This window comes from Sminthopsis crassicaudata, chromosome 4 (assembly GCF_048593235.1).
Source record: "Sminthopsis crassicaudata isolate SCR6 chromosome 4, ASM4859323v1, whole genome shotgun sequence".
NCBI lineage: Eukaryota > Metazoa > Chordata > Mammalia > Dasyuromorphia > Dasyuridae > Sminthopsis > Sminthopsis crassicaudata.
Window position 1 is genome coordinate 192,622,628 of NC_133620.1, and position 19,461 is coordinate 192,642,088.

General features: G+C 37.5%; 1 protein-coding gene across 6 annotated transcripts in view; it reads left to right on the plus strand.

The window, feature by feature from the left end:
• Positions 1 to 19,461, plus strand: part of FYN (FYN proto-oncogene, Src family tyrosine kinase) — a 267,134-nt gene that overhangs the window by 175,637 nt on the left and 72,036 nt on the right. For 5 of the 6 annotated variants that reach the window (XM_074310085.1, XM_074310084.1, XM_074310089.1 and 2 more), the window contains 2 exons: positions 16,283 to 16,540; positions 19,303 to 19,399. In XM_074310085.1, the coding sequence (XP_074166186.1) occupies positions 16,294 to 16,540; positions 19,303 to 19,399 (344 nt within the window). In that variant the 5' untranslated portion in view covers positions 16,283 to 16,293. Of the gene's footprint in view, positions 1 to 10,260; positions 10,392 to 16,282; positions 16,541 to 19,302; positions 19,400 to 19,461 lie in introns of those variants that run through there. The other variant, XM_074310087.1, reaches the window with a different exon arrangement.

Consider the following 19,461-nt stretch of genomic DNA (forward strand, 5'->3'; position numbering starts at 1 on the left):
CCCTCTCACATCCCAAATCACCTTTCTTAGTGAAGACAGGGCTATTGGCTTCTATTCTACCTTCATGTAACTATTGCAAGGGAAAATATATTGTCTCAGATACTAGTTGTGTGACCTTGGGCATATCATTTAACCATATTTTCCTCAGTTTCCTCTTCTGGAAAATGAGCCGAAGAAGGAAATAGCAGATCACTCCAGTACCCCAAATGGAGTCATGAAATGGTCAAAACAACAAACACGAATTAGTAATATGCCATAGAAGTACTACAATTTATGAAGGACATGTATTCCTAAAAAGTCATTTAGGAATCATTTTTTAAAATCTTTTTTTAATTGCTTTTTACTGACAAGATAATATGCATGGGTAATTTTTCATCAATGACCCTTGCAAAACCTTCTGTTCCAACTTTTCCCCTCCTTCCCCCCAACCCCTCCACTTGATAGCAGGTAGACCAAAACATGTTAAATATGTTAAAGTTTATGGTTTATGTTAAATACTATATATATATATATATATATATATATATATATATATATATATACTTGAGAGCTGCCACAAACATGTTTGCACATACAGGTGCCTTCTTTAAGATCTCTTTGGGATGTAAGCCCAGTAGTAACACTGCTGGATCAAAGTAGCGCTGCTGGATCAAAGGGTATGCACAGTTTGATAACTCTTGGAGCATAGTTCCAAATTGTTCTCCAGAAGGGCTGGATGTATACACAATCCCACCAACAATGTATCAGTGTTCCTGTTTTCCCACTCCGCCTCCAAAATTCAGCATTATCCTTTCCTGTCATCCTAGCCAATCTGAGAGATGTGTAGTGGTATCTCAGAGTTGTCTTAATTTGCATTTCTCTGATTAATAAGGACTTGGAGCATCTTTTCATATGGCTAGAAATAGTTTCTATTTCTTCATCTGAAAATTGTTCATATCCATTGATAATTTATCTATTGGAGAATGGCTTCATTTTTTTAAATGCACCACAAAAATTCCTTCTTTAAGAGAATTCTTAATTGTCAGTCAAAAAAGGCTCTTGCTTCTAAGTTCATAACATTGAATACAAAATTTCCTTTTCTTAAGGCAGGGCCCAGCTGCAGAGCTCTGGATCACCCTTTCTGCAAGTGGGTCAGGAAGGCCAGTATAATTGTTAGTGTCACCAAACTGTTCATTCAGAATGTCAGGCCAGAACAAGAGACAGGATGACTCACTCCACCCGATATGGCCCTGACACCTAGGCAGAGTGAACTGTCACTGGCTGTGGGGTGTCAGTGATGGGGCTCAGCCATGGCCCCATTTAGTCAGATATCTGAAGCTGTCCCACAGACACAGGGATCTTCCCACACAAGCTCCTACCCCAAACTCCTCAGCCCCACCCACCTCATAAACTATATACTCACATCCACATTCAAGATTCGTCTATTAGAAGTCATAGGATAATAGATTTTTAGAGTTGGAACCAAACCATCTAGTCCTCAAAATATGCTCAAAAAAGTCTCCACACATCCACAGTGGTCCTTTGCTGGAAGACTTCTAGAGAGAATCCACTAATTCCATTAGTTCCACTTTTGGACAGCTCCAACCACTAGGAAATGTTTCCCAATATAAAGCCTAAATTCTCCCCTTTACAACTATCATTCCATGTTTTGCCCTTCTGCCAGAACTTCCATATATTTGAATTCTTCTTTTCTCCAAACTAACGGTCCTAAGTTCCATTCAGCTGATCCACATAATATATGAGAACATTCACAATTCTCATTGCTGTGATGAGTCTGGAATTGGCAGCCCAAAAATTCTGCTTCCAGTATTTACTACTTAGGTGACCTTGGGCAACACACCCACCTGATTTTTACAGACCTGTTTTCCATCTGTAAAAATAAAAACGTTAAAATGAATGCCCATGGAAGTCCCACATTTCATACTTGTGTTGGCAGGATTCTAGAATACATAGTTCAAAGCCTAGCCATTTCAGGGTGGGTGGCACAGGAGGTCCCCTGCAGGAGTATAATGTTCTTTGTTTAAATTGTTTCAATATGTAATATTTTAATATCTACCAGTTACATGATTTTTTAAGCTTTTTTTTTTTTTTTAGTATTGTAGTATTTTCCCCCTCTCTCCCCTATCTCCAAGTAACATGAATTCATCTTCATTCATTGTGCAACTGATTTGAGATTTGTTTTGATTTAAGATTAACCATAGCACCATTAATGACTTCTGGGGTATTCCATATTAAATAAAACCAAAAGTATTGCCATGTTAAATGCACCAACTCTTTGAGGTAGGCTCATCCCTATCTTTTTTTGCAGTATGGAGGGATCTGTCAGTTTCAAGCAGAGTTTGAAAGGATTGGTGGTGGTGGTAAAAACTGTGTCTGTGTATGTTTAGGGTTTGGCAGGAATGGGGGGGACAGAAGTCAGGTCCTGTAATTTAATCAAGTATAGGGAACTCTCAGTGTGCAATCTTCCTTCATCCCTACAGATAGCTAGAACCTGCAATCTTAGAGACAACCAAATCTAACAGCTAAATTGGTCTATTTGCTGTCCCTCACATGTGACATTCTATTTCCTTTCTGTGTGCCTTTGCACAGACAGTTCCCCATTCCTGAAATGTACTTCAGTCAATTCTAAACTTCCTTCAAAGCTCAGTCCAGAGACTTTCCCTGATCTTCTGTGCTTTCCCCGTCCCCACCACCACCAGCTGCTCATGCCTCCCCCAAAATTGCCTTGTCTTTTACTTGTATACATTTTGTACGGGTTGAGAGACATCACTAATTAGTGGATACTGACCTGAGAGATCTGTATCCCAATTGTGCCTGACATATTCTGATTATATGGCCCTGAGTTAGTTAACTTCTCAGTACTCTAGGCAACATTAGTCATAAAAGTTGCAGAATAAAATGGAGGTTGCATTTTTGTTTATTCTGTATCCCAATACTTTACAGAATTTTTCATATATAATAATCATGCTAGATATAGCCATAGCATATTGTAGCCTACCATATAACCATATAATCAGCCATGTGGGCTGATTGTCTGCAAGTGCAGTAAGAGATTAAGCCGTTTGCCCACAGTCAGGCGCTACTATAAGTCAGAAGCAGGCCTTGTTGAATCCCTGTAATCCAGTTTGCATTAGACTGAACAACTGGTCTTTCCCACCAGTCTTGCTTCCCTTTCTTCAGCGTGGGCTCTCTGGGAGCATGGCTTAGTTGCATGCTGAAGGCTTGGATTTGTCCACAACTCCTTGCCTAAAGCAGCTTTGGGTATCCCCTTCTCCATCTGAAAAACAAGCCAGTGTCTGAACCTCCCCATGGGGGGAAGTAGAGATGTTATGTTTGTTCTCATTGTGACTGCATGCTACCAGGAGATTAGGCAGGCAGGGAAGAGAGATGCTGTCAGTGCGATCCCGACCCGCTCCGAGGGAAGCTTCTCCCTTGATCCAGTGAGCCCCTTAAGGCAGCTTTGTGGAACGCTGTGTACAGATGTGAACCTGACAGGCCCGGAACCCAACAGCCTCTGAGACCTCAGCTAGGAATCTCCCGGATGTGGCTTCACATCCTGAAGCATCACCCTGCTAGAGGGCCTGGGATGGTGACCCTCACAGACTTTTGTAATGACATGTGGGAAGGAAATCCTGTAAACGTTGGGATTTAGGGATTCTGGAAAAATAAGAAACTTAAATATCATGTTTTTTCTCTTCTTTCTCTTCTTACCTTAGATATGAGAGTGACATATTTCCCTCCTCCCAAATAAGTACAGGTTAAAAATTAATTTCAAATTTTTGAAAAATTGAACTGGCCTCTAAAAATATATTTTTTCTCAAAATGGAACCTCAACATGATTCTTACAGTTATTTTAAGATTTACTTGGATCAGGAGGCTTCATATATCAGTGGAAAGTGCTTTGGATTGGAACCTGAGGATGCAAGTTCAAATTCCTGTCTTGCTAAAGACTCCCCTTGACTTTATTTCAGATTTTCTTTCAGCTCTAAACCTATGATCCAAATGGGAAAGTGGAAAGAAACTAAACCTGTAGTCATTATGGCCTGACTTCCTCATCATGTCTAGAGCTTGATTTTAATTGTTATATTCATTCTGATAAGTAGAGACCAGATAAAAATGAATTGATGTTATATATGTGTCAAGAAATCCCATGCTATAATTCTTTCCCATCACTGCCTAGTTAACTAGGGCCCTAGATTAGGAAAAAAATATTTTCTCTCAACTACCCCAGCTGAAAAGAAAGCTGTCAATCTGGCCTTCATCCTGTTCTCCTTCCTCCCTTTTACACTCCTGCTCTTGTTTTCTAAGAGACTTTGTCATAACTCTTTCTTGGAATACTTCCATCTGTAAAATGAGCGGATTAAAGTAAATGATTTCCAATCACCTTTCTGGGCCTAAATCCTATACCAACATCAACCTTCTGTTCCCCTTTTTTTTAAAACACTTAGTTACCTCTCAAATGTTTTCAGAGATGTCTGTGATGTCATAATTCTCATATTCCCCCCCCTTCTCTGCAGTGACTGATGTATGTGGAATGAGTGGGGGTATATGTATGCTTAATCAGTAATGACCAGCTGGCAGAGGAAGAATCTTCTGCATGTTCTGAGCGAAGGGAGGGAGGAGGGGGAGAAGCTTAGAAATTTTGAAGCATATTTAGTTTGGATGAATGCTGTACTGCTCATCCCATGCTACTGCATGCTGCTCCGTAATTCACTTGAGAAAGATGCCCTCCTTGGGTTACAGAAGAGATCTTAGGAGATCACACAGAAGTGGAAGAGACTTGAAACATACATCATTTTCTTGTTCAATAAAGGGTGATGAAAGTGTTTAAATTGGAGGAAGTGGGAAGAAAAAGGATCAAATGAGAAAGAAGTGAGTTGTATGCCTGAATTCATGAGTGTGTATGTATGTTCAATCATTTCCAACTCTTGAGGAGTCCATTAGAGTTTTCTTGGCAAAGATACTGGAGTGTTTGCCATTTCTTTCCTTTACGGATGAGGGAACTGAGACAAACTGGGTTAAGTAGCTTGCCCATGGCCACACAACTAGTAAGTATCTGTGGCTAGATGAGGCTTCCTTACTCCAAAACTGACATCACCTAGCTGTCCTGAATTTGAGTACATACATCTTATCTAGTTGGCTAAGCTGCTTCTGAGTCCATTTTTCTAAAAGTACGATATAAGAACATTCAGAGGCAGGTGATCACAAAGCTAACCACATCCTCCCTTCCTCATCTCTGCCTCCTGGCTTCCCTGGCTTCCTTCTAGTCCAAGCTAAATCCCACCTTCTCCAGGAAGCCTTTCCTAATCTCCCTTCATGCTAATCCCTTAAAAGATTCCCTGTTGTTTGCATATTGATTCCCCTATTACACTGAGCTTCTTGAATTGTGTTTTACCTTTCTTTGAATCCCTAATGTTAAACACCGTGTCCAGACCGTAGTAGGTACTTAGGAAATTGTTATTGATTACCTGATGCCTTGGGATTGACTTACATCTGGAACTCTGCTAGATATGGAGGAATCCCTCTCCTAAGCAGCACAGAGATAAATATAAACAAGGGCCCACCGCAATGCAGGCATAAACTGAGGCATATATAGTGCAGTGCAGGCGGTTTCCCCTTGACTCATCTGCTCAGAAATTTGCAATGTGGCAAGGAGCCCGATCAAGTCAAGCTCAGCTCATTTGGCTTCTTTTGGCTTTTGTGACAGGAACTGATTAGCCTTGCTGCCCCAAGTGGGAGGAAAGAAAGCACAAGGCTTTACACAAATATTTTCACTGTAATTAACTTTTCGATGGCTTGTGGATTTACTTTGGTTTCTTTTCATTTTAGAATCTTTTTTCAGTGGTGTGGAAGCAACTTTTCTTGTCTGCAAAAAAAATTTTTGCTTCCCAATTTAAAATTTAGAATGAATGTGTGCTGGTCATGATTTGAAAAAAAAAAAATTATTATCCTGTCAATTATATCAATCCAGACCTTTTTACACTATTACATAAAACCAGGCTGTAAACTCCTCACTTAGATTATAGACTTTTAGAGGATAAGGGCTGAAATTCCCACTTCCATCCCCCTTTTAAAATCCTAAGTACCTAGCAGTGTAGGACACTTACATGGTTAATAAAGGTCATAGAAGTTGTAATTTAGGTTCCCCAACCACCACTATACAAAAATTTTAATGTTGTTCTCTGTGTTTAACTCTTTGTGACCCCATGGGGGGGGGGGGGGTTGGAAGAGATACTAGAATGGTTTGCCATTTCCTTTTCCAGCTCTTTTACTGGTAAGGAAACAGGCAGAGTTAAATGACTTACCCACACAGAGCTAGTTTGTATCTGAGGTCACATTTGCACTTCAGACCCAGTTGCCTGACATCATACAGGAACTGTTTTCTCACTAGTTCCCAGTGATGGCCTCAAGGTCAAATCCAGTGGTCTTGCCTCAATTTTCTCTCCTGATTTGTCTAGCTGCCTTTTACCCTTTCCACCATTCCCTCCTTGAAATTGTTTCTGACTATCCAGGATAGCATTCTGTCCGATCATTTTTTTTTTTAATTTTTTTCATGGCTATAAATCTTCTCTCCTCCCAAGTGTGAGCACCCCCCAGAAGTTCTGTCCTTTTTTCTTCTTTTTTCATTTATTCTTTCTTCCTTGGCAATCTGAGCCACTCCCAGAGCTTCAGCTATGACCTCTATGTAAATAAATTCTAAATCTTTATCTCTAGTTCCACATTTCCAGCTGCCTGCTGGAATCTACACTTGGATGTGTCTCCTGCATTTCAAACTAAACATATCAAACTAAATTTTATATCCACCCCTCAACTCCTTCTATATCCCTAGTTCTGTTAAAGGCACCATGATTCATTCATTCAGGCTCAAAATTCCAGAATCATCTTTGGCTTATTCTTTGTACCTTCCTCTGTCCAAGTCCCTGAGTTTAGAAAATTCTGTCTTTGAGGTTTTTCTCACCTTTATGGCACAATGGAAAGATCTCTAGATAGTATCAGAGAACCTCAGTTCAAATCCTACCATCCTATGTGAACTTGGGCTAAAACTTTTCCAGGTCTATTTGCTCACCTCTGAAAATGAGGGAGGTTGAGGTGAAGGCCTCTGAGGTTCTTTCCAATTCAAAATCCATGATCCTATAATCACTTTTCCTAATTCCTATTGATATCACTTTAATTTAATAATAGTAATGACAGCTAACATTTATATAGTAATGTGCTAGATATTATGCTAAGTGCTTTACAACTATTATCTCATAATAATTCCCATTTTACAGATGAGGAAATTGAGGCAAACAAAGGTTGCATCTCACAACTAGTAAATATCTGTGACTATATTTGAGTCACAAACACTCCATTTTTGTCAGAAACCCTGAGTCCTCCCCTCCCATATTTATTTAGTTATTAATTTTTCTTTTCACTAGGTGAGGATAGGAGAGAAGGGAAGCATGGAAATAACTATTAATCAAAGCACAATATAATAAGTACCATAGGAAAGTCACAATCAAGTGTTGTTATGGAGGATGAGAAGAAGAAAGCAATATATTGAATAGGTGCAGCCTTAGTCAAAATGAGACCTGTTGAAGAGCTTAGCTTTAAAAAGCCAAGTTCTACTGCATCCAAGACCATCTCCAATTATTCAATTGTTCCCTATGGGCTATAGTATCAAATCCAGACTCCTTACATCTATCTGTAGATGTCGGGCCAACCTACTTTTCCAATTTTATCTCCTACTTCTTTCCTGTAAGTCCCTGGTGTTCCAGATCAAATAGACTTCTTCTTGTTACCCAAACATGCTTGCGTCTGTATGCCCCCATGCCTTTACATCTGTTTCTACATCCACCTGGAATGCCTCCTCTCAAGTTTCTTTCCTTTTAAAATTCTATTGGTGCTTCAAGACCCAGCTCAAATGCCACTTTCCTCAAGAGTCTTTCTCTTCCCATATTTAGTCCTCTCTTCCCAAACTAGATTGCTCCATCCTGAAAAACCTGGAAAGACTTACATGAACTGATGAAATCAGGTGAGCAGAACCACTAGAATACCGTGCAGAGTAACAATACTGTATCACCTGTGAATGATTTAGTTATTCTGATCAGTGAAATAAGATCATTGTCATTAATACAATAATTAAATAATTCCTAATGATTCCTTACGATGAAAATGCCATCCACCTCCAGAGATAGAACTGATGGATTCAGAATGCAGATCAAAGTGTACTATTTTTCACTTTATTATTTTTAGTGGATTTTAGTTTGGGGCTTTTTTTGGTCAGTGTCATGACCAAAGTCATGACTAATAATGGTCATATGTTTTGCCTGATTTGCACATGTATAAACCTATATCAAATTGCTAATTGTCTCAGGGAGGAGGGGAAGAATTTAGAATTCAAATATTTTTTAAATGTTAAAATGTTAAAAACATGTAGTTGGGGAAAATTTTTTTTTCAAATTGCTTTCTTCTTCTTATCCCCCATAATAACACTTTAATTGTGGCTTTCCTATGATACTTATTATATTGTGCCTTATTTCCATGCTTCCTTCTCTCCTATCCTCACCCACACCTATTGAATGATTATATACAAACCTGTGGCAAGGGATTTCTTGCTTAGCTTTGCATCTCCATAGAATTTAGAATAATATCTTGTACAGGGCTTGGGTTTTTTTTTTGTTTTGTTTTGTTTTATTTTGGTTGGTTGGTTGGGTTTGTTTTTTTGTTTTGGAGGGGGGGGTTTGGCTAAGATTTTTCTACACCTGAGTATCCTTTCTTTAGTGTGCTGGAAGAATCGTTTCTTCAGAGCCCTTAGAATTTTGTGGCTTGTAGCACATATTCTCTCTAAGTGTCCTTGGTAAAATCCAGCCAGTTTCTTTGTTTTCTTCCTTGTTGTTTCTGCTTCCTTCAGGAATACTTTGACATCTGATGTTAAGATTCCAAATGAGGTGGCTCTGCTTTCCTTGTTGGTGAAAAGAGTTTGGGTGATTCTTTTAAAAAATGAATATTTTTAGAATCATTTCTGCTTTTTGTCTATTCTCTTTCTTTAAATTCATTTGAGATGACTTTGTTTTCCCTTCAATGTATCTTACTGCCTTGTTAGGTAACAGTTCATAATTACTCACTTATTTTCCTCTGTATGTTTTCAAAGGAGTTTATATTGTAAACTGTTGCCCTTGGAAGCTGTCTATCTTTCCTATTGGCAAAGAAGTCAAGTATTTACTGTCTTAGTTCACTTACAGACTTTTTTATTTTCATTGTGCCAGTTGCTAAGCTTCTGTTCTATATAAAATTATCATCAGTATTGATTCTCAAAGTATCTAAAAGAGAGGACTATCAAAAGTATAGAAAAGATTCTTGGAACTTATTAATACACACAAAAAAAGCAACCAAAATAACACCAATAACAATAAACCCATTCCCATAGAAAATTTTTGGCAGTAATCTACATACTCACTGAAGGTATCCTTGATGAAAATGTTGAAACTGAAAATACTTTCACAAGTAATATTTCAAAGAAAATTATGTCTTTATATTCACACAAATGAAAAGTATAAAGAATACAAAATCCTAATGTGTTTATTGTTTATTGAGCGTAAAGAAGCATTTGATTTGATAGAGGAAATTAGTCGGTCACTAAACATTTATTAAATATCTGCTTTGCTAAGAACTGAGAAACTGAGAAAACCACTGAGTTTAAATTCCATTTGGGGACAAGGAATCACATGTGCACTTTAAAGTATGTTCAGAATAATGCAGACAAATTGATTGAGGGGAAAGGCAGAGAAATACTGGTAGTGGGGTAAAGGGGAGGAGCAGGAGGGATCAAGGAGTAGGAGGTGGTATTTGAGCTGAGCTTTGAAGCATTCTGAGAAGCAAGGTTGAGGAAGGAGGCATTCTAAGCATTGGAGTAGCCTGTGATACAGAGAGATGGTTGGTGGATTGCTGTGTATAAGGAGCAAAAAGCAAGGCCCCCAAGTTTGGCTAGAGCATAGCAAAGAGAGATATATAACAAAGTTGGAAGTACCTCAATGAGGAATTTTTGTTTGATATTAGAGGAATCAAATCGCATTCTGGGAATATGGTAGAATAAGTCAGAAACTTCCATGATGTCCACAAAAAAACAACAACAACAACAACAGTGAATCAATGAGGTTTATTGAATTTGGCCAAAAATTTGGTCAAATTTGTGCTTTTTTAAAGTGCCTGTGTGGAAAAACAAATGGTGGAGGGGAGAGATTTCAAGCAGGAAGACTTATTAGAGGGTGACATGCTGAACTGGGATGGTCTCTGAGTGAATGGAGAGAAGGGATGAAAAATGTTGTGGAAGCAGAATTTGGACAAGTGAGAAGTGAAGGATGACCCCAAGATTATGAACCAAGGTGGTGCCATCAGCAGCAATTTACAAGGTAATTTGGAAGGAGAGAGAATGGGTCCTGTTTTTAAATATGTTGAATTTGAGGTATCAATGGGACAGCCAGTTGGAAGTGTCTAATAAGCAGCTAGTAATGAATGATACTAGTGATCAGGAAATATAATAGAACTGGATATGGAAATCTTTAAGTCAGAGTAGAGATGATGTAACCCATAGAAACTGATGAGATCACCAAAAGAGAGAATCGAGGGAGAAGAAAGCTGAGGAAAAAGCCTTGGGAGACATATCTCCAGGTAGGGGCTAAGAGAGGGATGATGAGCCAGAAAAAAGTCTGAGAAGAAACAGTTGAGTGAAAACCAAGCAGTGTCATGAAATAAAAACAAAAGGAGAGACAATTTCAGAGAAAAAGGTGATTAGCAGGGCTGTAACATATTACAGCAAGGTGTTGCCTGTGTTTTGTGACACTAACACAAAAGAAACAATATATTATCATGCTAGATTTGGAATCAGAAGACCTAAATTCAAAACCCATCTGTCACTTATTATGTGTCTTTGTCACAAGCTCTCAGAGCATCAGCTAATCCTCATCTATAAAGTGAAGAGTTTGAACTGATAACCTTTCAGCCCTAAATCCAGGATCCTATTATCCTGTGAAGATTCCTCCAAAGATATCATGTATTGCCAGGTGTGATAGTACATGCTTTTTAATCCCTCTGGAGGCAGAGGCTGTTTGGGAGTTGTGGGCTTCAGTGGGCTAAGCAGATCTGGTATCCATACAAAGTCTGGCATCAGTAGTTGCAAGTGGGGGGCCACAAGGCTGCCTAAAATTGGGTGAATCTGCCCAAGATGAAAATGAGGCACTTTTGGGCCAAGCCATAGAAGGAGTGGGCACACAAGTGGCTGCTACACTTCTTGTTTGTGATATAAGGAGACCAAATCTGTGAGGGAAGAAGGAAGGGAAGAAGCAAGCAAGAAAGGGAGGAAGATAGGAAAGGAGACACAAGAGAAAGAATCTCTTTTGTGATTATTGATATCAAGTCAAACATAAAACAGGGAAATGCATATTTACCACTTTCACATTGGAGATGTAGCACAGAGTTTAATCTGCAAAGGGACTTAACTGGTGAGGTTTTCTAACTGCTTCTATTTGTAGATGACATTGCCTCAAACCCTGACACATTACAGACCCACCTAATTGGGGACCTATAATCCTTCCAATGAGGGCATCTAGGTGATGCAGTGAATAGAGTGCTGAGCCTAAAATCAAGAAGACTCATGGGTTCAGTTCTAGTCTCAAATACTTGTTAGTTTTGTGGCAGGTCACTTACCCCTGCTTGTCTCATGTGTAAAATGAGCTGGAGTGGGAAATAGCAAACCAGTCCAGTATCTTTGCCAAGAAATCTCCAAATGGGGTACAAAGAGTCAGACATGACCGAAAGAAATGAACACCAATCATTCAAGAGAGTTTCATCTAACTTCATTACAAAAAGAAACAATCAGATAGAGAATGGTTATTATACACCATTTTGCCTGTACATCAGTACCATTAGTTCCACCTATTTGAAAGAGCCATTCTTAAATTGGACAATGAGTTTTACCTAGAGAGAAAGAGAGGAGGCTGTATTTCCTTTGGGACATTGCAAAGTCCCTTCAGTAATAACTAAACTAAATAAGAACCACTTTTTTTAAAAAGTTATTTATAATTGTAAATCATGGGAAAATAATCTCCAAAAAAATTGTTCCTAAGATAAACAAGGAACTAAGTAAACCAACATGTGACCAGACAAAAATTATGGGGTGCTTCCAGCAAGACAGTCACTAGGGATAGATAGGCATGGATAAATGGTCAAGCTCTGCCTCTCTGGAGGTCCTAATCACATTGATGAGATCTCATATTATAAATATATGTTCATATTATAAATTAACGTATAATATACATTTATATTATATTATAAATAATGGAAAGGGTTTTATTAGGGATAAAGGTTAAAGTTTTAAAAAGTTCTTTTTTTATTTAAATAAAAATTAATTTTAATTTTTAAATTGTCTTTTTCTTGTAGAAGACAGAAATTAAGAGTAATTCTCTTTCTTTTTTATCAGATTCACCAAGATTTCAGAAGAAAGCCACAGTGAAGTTATTAGTCCTTACAGTTTGATTTAAACAAGCAAGAGCAAAAATATAAATCCTTTCTAACTTGCTTACCCATTCCTCTCATTAGAGTTTGAGTTAACTTCATATTAAAGAGGGAAATATTTTTAGTTGCATGATAATTGCATGTGTATAAGAAAGCTGACCATACATTTGTGAATTTTAAACTTTGTTTTGCTCAGTGGAAATGGAATAATGTAGTGTTTGTAGAAGAATATGGGTAAGAGCCACATAGAAGAAGCATAGATAGGTCACAATCTTTGCCAGTAAAAGGAATCATCATGCCTATGAGTTTAAAAAATCCACTGAAAGATTTATTTTTCTCTTTTTTTTCCCCCTGAGGCTGGGGTTAAGTGACTTGCCCAGGGTCACACTGCTAGGAAGTATTAAGTGTCTGAGATTACATTTGAACTCGGGTCCTCCTGAATTCAGGGCTGGTGCTCTATCCACTGCGCCACCTAGCTGCCCCTGAAAGATTTATTTTTCAAAATCATAAGATTTAGAGATTTAAAAAAAAAACCTTAGAAAGTCTAGCCTTCTCATTTTATAGGTAGTGAAGCTGAGGTCCAAAGAGGGTCCCCTGTCATATAGGCTTAACATTAAACCTGGGATTCAAATTCAGAGCCTTTGATTTAAAAAACTTTCTACTATATTATAGTATTCACTTGTTCCATTTTCTAAGTGAGATGAACTATATAAAAAGCCACCTGGATAAAGGAATACTTCTAAGTGGATTCCTTTATAAAAGGCATTATCTTTTTTTTTTTTTTTAAAGTAACTTCTGCCATAGAGAAATAAACAAAGAATGAACAAAATGTCAATTTTTAAGGCAACGTTAGACACAGTAGGTTATGCCTGGGAGAAATTTTGTATTTCCTAATAGAAACTCATTAAATTCTCTTACCATTAAGTTAGAAAGCATGTTCTACATACAGAATACTGCATGTTAATCTCAAGTGATTTTCATGTAAATTTGTTCTGGTTTTAGTGATCTCAGTCCAAGCTTTTAAGTGGATGGTTTCCAAACATTCCCACTCTCTAAAGTTGACATTCGAGTCCATGTGTATTATTGAGACTCTGAATAAAGTTTCAGGGCACTCCAGTTTTGCTTTCGAAATCTGCACTTATGGAGAGACGTACTTGAAAACAGTGCTACTGAAAGTCACCGTATTTGCTGCATTTCCTTCTTAGTCTTACCCGTATTGACTTTCAAGACATTCTAAACTAAAGTAACAGACTTCTCATTTTTCCTTACTTTGAGTTACTTCCAGAACTCTTCACTTTACAGTGAATTCAAATAATTCTGCATGGTGTCTTTTTTCTTTCTTTGAATGAGAAAGGACAATTTACAAAGTCTTGATTAGAAAAGACCAAGCAAGTTGCACCAGCTATCATGATTTCCATAATATTGGATCTGAGAAGTAACAAGTTCAGAGTTGGTATGGCCATCCAGACTTCAGGTTTATAAATGTGTCAGGGCATTCACAGATGGTGACTGTTCTACTGTTGATTAAAACCTGTGGACGTAGCGCTTTTGGAACTTTGTGCAGATTGAAACCCAGCCTGCAAGAGGAACACCACCAGTATCCTCCTCTCCCAACAACTTAGACTAAATCAATAAAGTCCTTGTGTATACACATACCATATACAATAATACTCAAAACTGGTTCTACAATAACCATACCAGTTAATAATTGACAGTTAACTGTTAACTTAAAGAATACCATAATATACCTTCAACAAAAATGAATTCTAATTTATATACACAAATTCTTATACAAAATTATATGTAATTATTTCAGTTTGAATATATAGATTGTAAAATGTATTTCTTAGATCTGGCTTTATAAAGCATTCTTATTGTGGAAATTTCCTCCACAACAGCTTGTCTGTGTCCTAAAGAATTAGTTCTATGTGTATATATTTTATATAAATGCAGCAAGGCGGTGTAGTGGATATAGTGTATTGTCTAGAATCATCTTCCTCAGTTCAAATATGTCCTCAGAAACTTACTACCTGGACAAGTCACTTGATCCAATTTGCCTCAGTTTCCTCAACTGTAAAATGAGCTGAAGAAGGAACTGGCAAAGCATTCCATTTTCCTTACCAAGAAAATCCCAAATGTGGAAACAAAAAGTTGGACATGACTGAATAACAAACATTTTATTTACAAATAAATATGTTTGTAAAAAACACATGGGTTCAAGTTCTTCCACTAACAGTTACTACCTGTGTGATCATGAATAAATTATTTAACCTCTCAGTGATACTGGTCCTTGAGGTAAATCTTGAAGGATGCTAAGGATTTTTGAGACTGGTAAGGAAGGAATGATTCCCAGCATGGAGGACAGTGACAGAAACAACAAGCAGGATCACTACTTCAAAAAAGTTGAGTCACTGATCCAGACACAATATTTACAAAAGAACAATTGTTTAAATGGTATCATCTTCATTTCCAGCCTTCACAACAAAACAATGAAAAGCAAGGTTTGTTTGTGGGGAGAAAATATGCCAGAGTCTAGTAAAGAACTAATTCTAATTAATTCCAGTGTGTGGTAAGGATAGAAAATGATGGAGGCGGGGAAGATGAAGGTTAATGGAGATTTGAAAATATAATTGGCTTTTTTATGATAACTTTGTTGCTGTCAGTTGGCATTCTGCAAACATTTTATGATAATAGACCCTTCTAGGTTTGTGCCATTTGGGTTTTGTTTTGTTTTGTTTAAAAAAGCATCTACTGGATACAGGTAAAGGTGTTGCATTCTCTACATGAGGGGATGGTGGGAGAAATTTTATGAACATAAGGGAAGAAAGCATGAGAAGAGAAAAGGATAAAGTAGGAGCTCAATTTATGTGTGTAGACTTCATGAAGGTGAGTTTCTTCACCTGTAAAATGAATTAGAGAATGAAATCTTTGCCAAGAAAACCCCAAATGGGGTCACAAACACTCAGACACACTGAAAATGACTGAACAATTTTCTCAATCTCTCTCAATGTATTTGTAGTTGGATATGTGAATACATATATACTTATATACATATAGATGTTTCTTTACATGTACATATATAAAATAAGTGGCAATACTACCCATGTATATGTGAGAATACATGCACATACATACACACATGAATAATACTTCATCAGAAGTTCTTGTTCAGATTTAGTTTAAACTAGATGATCTGTGAAGTTCCTTCCAGTTATGAAATTTTACAATGATGATAATTTTTATATAGCAATTTTCACAAATCATGTTATATCCATCCCTTCATTTGAGCCTCAGAACAAACCTGAAGCAAATATTAGAGGTCTTAGTATCCCCGTTTTACAGATGCAGAAACTGAGGCTCAGAAAGCTCACGTAATTTTTGTGTCATCATCCAGCTAGTAAGTTTCAGAAATAGGAATTAAAACCAGGTCTATTTGATTTGAAGCCCAGAAAACCTTTCAACATAACCACAGTACCTATTCAGGACTGCCATTTCATTCTGAAGGCATTGAGATATCAATCAAAAGTTTTGGAATAGAAGTGATGTGGTCCGAGAAATGATCACGTTGCAGAGATGAATTGGAGAAGGGAAACCCATGGCAAGAAGATTAGTTAGACAAAAAGAGGGGGCTGGAGTCTGGGCTTTCCCTCACTAGCTAAAATTGTCCAATTGGATGCTCACAGCAACCTTGTGAGTGCTAACCATCTGTTAAGCCATAGATCTAAGCAAGTTCATACCAGTATGGTGACCATTGATGTTAACGCCCCCTGCCCTGCCTTTGTCTTTGTAGGAATTTAGAGAATGGGCTGTGTCCAATGTAAGGATAAAGAAGCAGCAAAACTGACAGAGGAGAGGGATGGCAGCTTAAACCAGAGCTCTGGCTATCGCTATGGGACAGACCCCACTCCCCAGCACTACCCTAGTTTTGGTGTGACCTCCATCCCCAACTACAACAACTTCCATGCAGCCAGTGGCCAAGGGCTGACTGTCTTTGGAGGTGTCGGTTCTTCTTCTCACACCGGGACCTTGCGGACAAGAGGAGGAACAGGTAAGCCCCCCGTGCAGAGGGTTCTGTAGTTTAATATTTGGGTCCCAAAGGCCTTCACTTCACAGAGAGTCACAGAGTTGATAACAGTGGATAAAATTTGGGGACTGTAAGAAGAAATGGGGCTCAATGTTTCATCTGAAGTACAAGTCAGAATACCTCTGGTCCTCAAGCCCCAGATAAGCATAATCCCCAAAATTCTTACAAACGTGATCCACTTGCCTTTATGGGCTTTTGCTACTCTGCCAATATCAACTTCAGTGTTTTTTTTTTCTCAAAATTTTCTTTAATTTCTTCCTCAATCTTCAGTCAATAAGACTATGCCCTCATCCTCACCTTCACACTTTTTACTACTTCCCCATTCATTCCTGTTGATTATTCTGTTACCTATCTACAATTCTTGACATACATGAGAATATTTAAGGCAGGGATTCTCAACATGAATCCATGAACTTAAGTTGGGTTTTCTTTAATTTTTTCATAACTTTATTTCAATACAATTGCTTTCCTTTGTATTACATGCATTTAGTCTTTTCAATCTCATATATATATACATATATATGATTTTTCAATAGCTTTACATGTCTTGCAAAAGTCACTTATCACATTCTCAAATTTTCCCTGCCTTACGATTCATATTTCACTATCATATTTGCTGATTGACTTAGTATTTCTTTGCCAGAGTATCTTCTACATTTTTTTTTAATAAACTAAACTTTTCCACTGGTTATTGTCTTATCTGATTTTACTTGTCCAGTCCTCTTTTTTAGTTATAAAACATTTGAAGAATGTGGAATCTTCTCATCCATGATCAATTAAGTATTAATTAAGTACCTCTTCTCTCTCCAACAAACTTTTAGTAGGTTCAAATAAGCTTGACTGCAGCCCCTCAACCTTCACCTTCTTTATCCAGCTGACATTGAAATAATGGCTTCTTTCCTTATCTGGGAAATAAGAGATTCCTTAGATTGAATAAAAATCTCTGTCCTTCCTTTTCCTGTACACATATAATACACAAAAGGAATATATACAGAAAAGCCAAGGTGACCGTGCCTTTTTTTTCAGCAACATACCAAATGGCTTCTTTTCTAACCATTCACTGAAGCCTGGAAAAAAAAAAAAATTGCCAAGTGAGTCTGCTTTTGTATGGTCAAACCAAACCTGATGAATACTAATTTTTCTTCAGGAAGTCCCTCTTTGAACAGGATTGAAAAACTCAGTGCCACATGTTTCCTTAACATTTTGAATAGCATCTATTCCCATAAAACTACCTTAATAGCAAAATCTCTTATGGAATACAAGTGAAGGACTCATTCAATGGGTTCCTGCCATTATAGGCACTTCGAAGTATGGGGGAATTTAATTAAGAAGCTAGAACAAAAATTAGAAAATTGATCCAACTGGAAAGAAAGAGTAAACACTTTTTTTTTTTTGTTCAAAGAGGGGTGTGCGTGTGTGTGTGTGTGTGTGTGTGTGTGTGTGTGTGTGTGTGTGTGTGTAATCCGGGTTAAGTGATTTGTCCAGAGTCACATGATTGGTATGCATATAAGGCTAAATTTGAATTCAGATATTCTTGACTTCAGGGACTGTTCTCTACCCTTTATACACCTAGCTGCCCAGAAAAGTATGTATTCTGAAGCAAAAAGATCTCTATTTTAGCCAGAGTGCACCAGTTATGGAAAAATGAGGGAGTGAGAGCAAAGTCTCTTTCAATAAAATGTACCGTATAACCTCTTTGAATGAACTTAGTCCTTATAGATACAGCTATTTTCAATGGAGGGAGCATTGAGCATCCCTTCTAAAATGGGTCATAAAAGTAACTCTAGATTATATCATGCAGTCAATCAGTCAAGTATTTATTTAGTGCCTATAAGGTACCTCTCAGGTGATATATAAAGACAAAAATGAAATAGTGTCTGCTTTCATTGAGTTTACATTCAATTAAAATGTACCCTAACAAGATCTAGTATCAGAGTAAAGATTGCTATGACCAAGAATATGAAGGCTAATTTTACCTAGCCCCTCAACAAAACAAGTTATTGTTGCAATCAATTAATTAAATTAGTGAGTCCTCATTTCCATATGCAAACCACTAGAAATATAAATACAAATAATGCATATTTTCTTTCAAGTTTTGTCTCAGACTAATGCTAGTTGTGTAGCCTGGGCAAATCACTTAATATTTTTGTCTCCCCTGCTCCCTCCCTAGGTAACTCTGAGATTATAATAAGTTTGCTTTGGTAGAGGGAGTTCCTCATTCCTACACCAAAAAAGTAGCAAGGTCTTGGGGGAGGGGAGAAACAACCTCACGTATTTATTTAGAGATGATATATGAAGGAGATCAAATTTATGTTTCTTTGCACAAAACATACAACTTAAAAACTCAACAGAGAGAAACAAATATATACCAATATTAGTACATATTTGTTTTCATGCTGTTGCCCTTTTTATACTGTGAAAAGAAAATACAGTAGGGGCTGTATTGTGGCTTTGTTTGCATCTCCCATACTTAGCAAGGTACCTGAATATAATAGGCATTTAAAAATGTTTATTGAATCAATAATTCATTTTTCTACATTACAATTATGATATTGTACCTTGTCATTGCCTCGTGATGTGATGAAGCAATATTTAACTATCACCATTGCCAACAGCATCAGGGAGAAGTGAGCTTTTTTGGTAGCAGGGAGACAAAAAAGGGCCTAATTCTTTGAATTAGTATTTTCTTCTGTAATCTTTGCTTTTGGTTTATTTTTTTTCCCCAGGTGTAACCCTTTTTGTGGCCCTTTACGACTATGAGGCAAGAACGGAAGATGACCTGAGTTTTCATAAAGGAGAAAAATTTCAAATACTCAACAGCTCGTAAGTTTGGAAAACACCCTGAGGAATGCTTGTGCCTTTGACTTTGGGGAGATTTTTGTGCT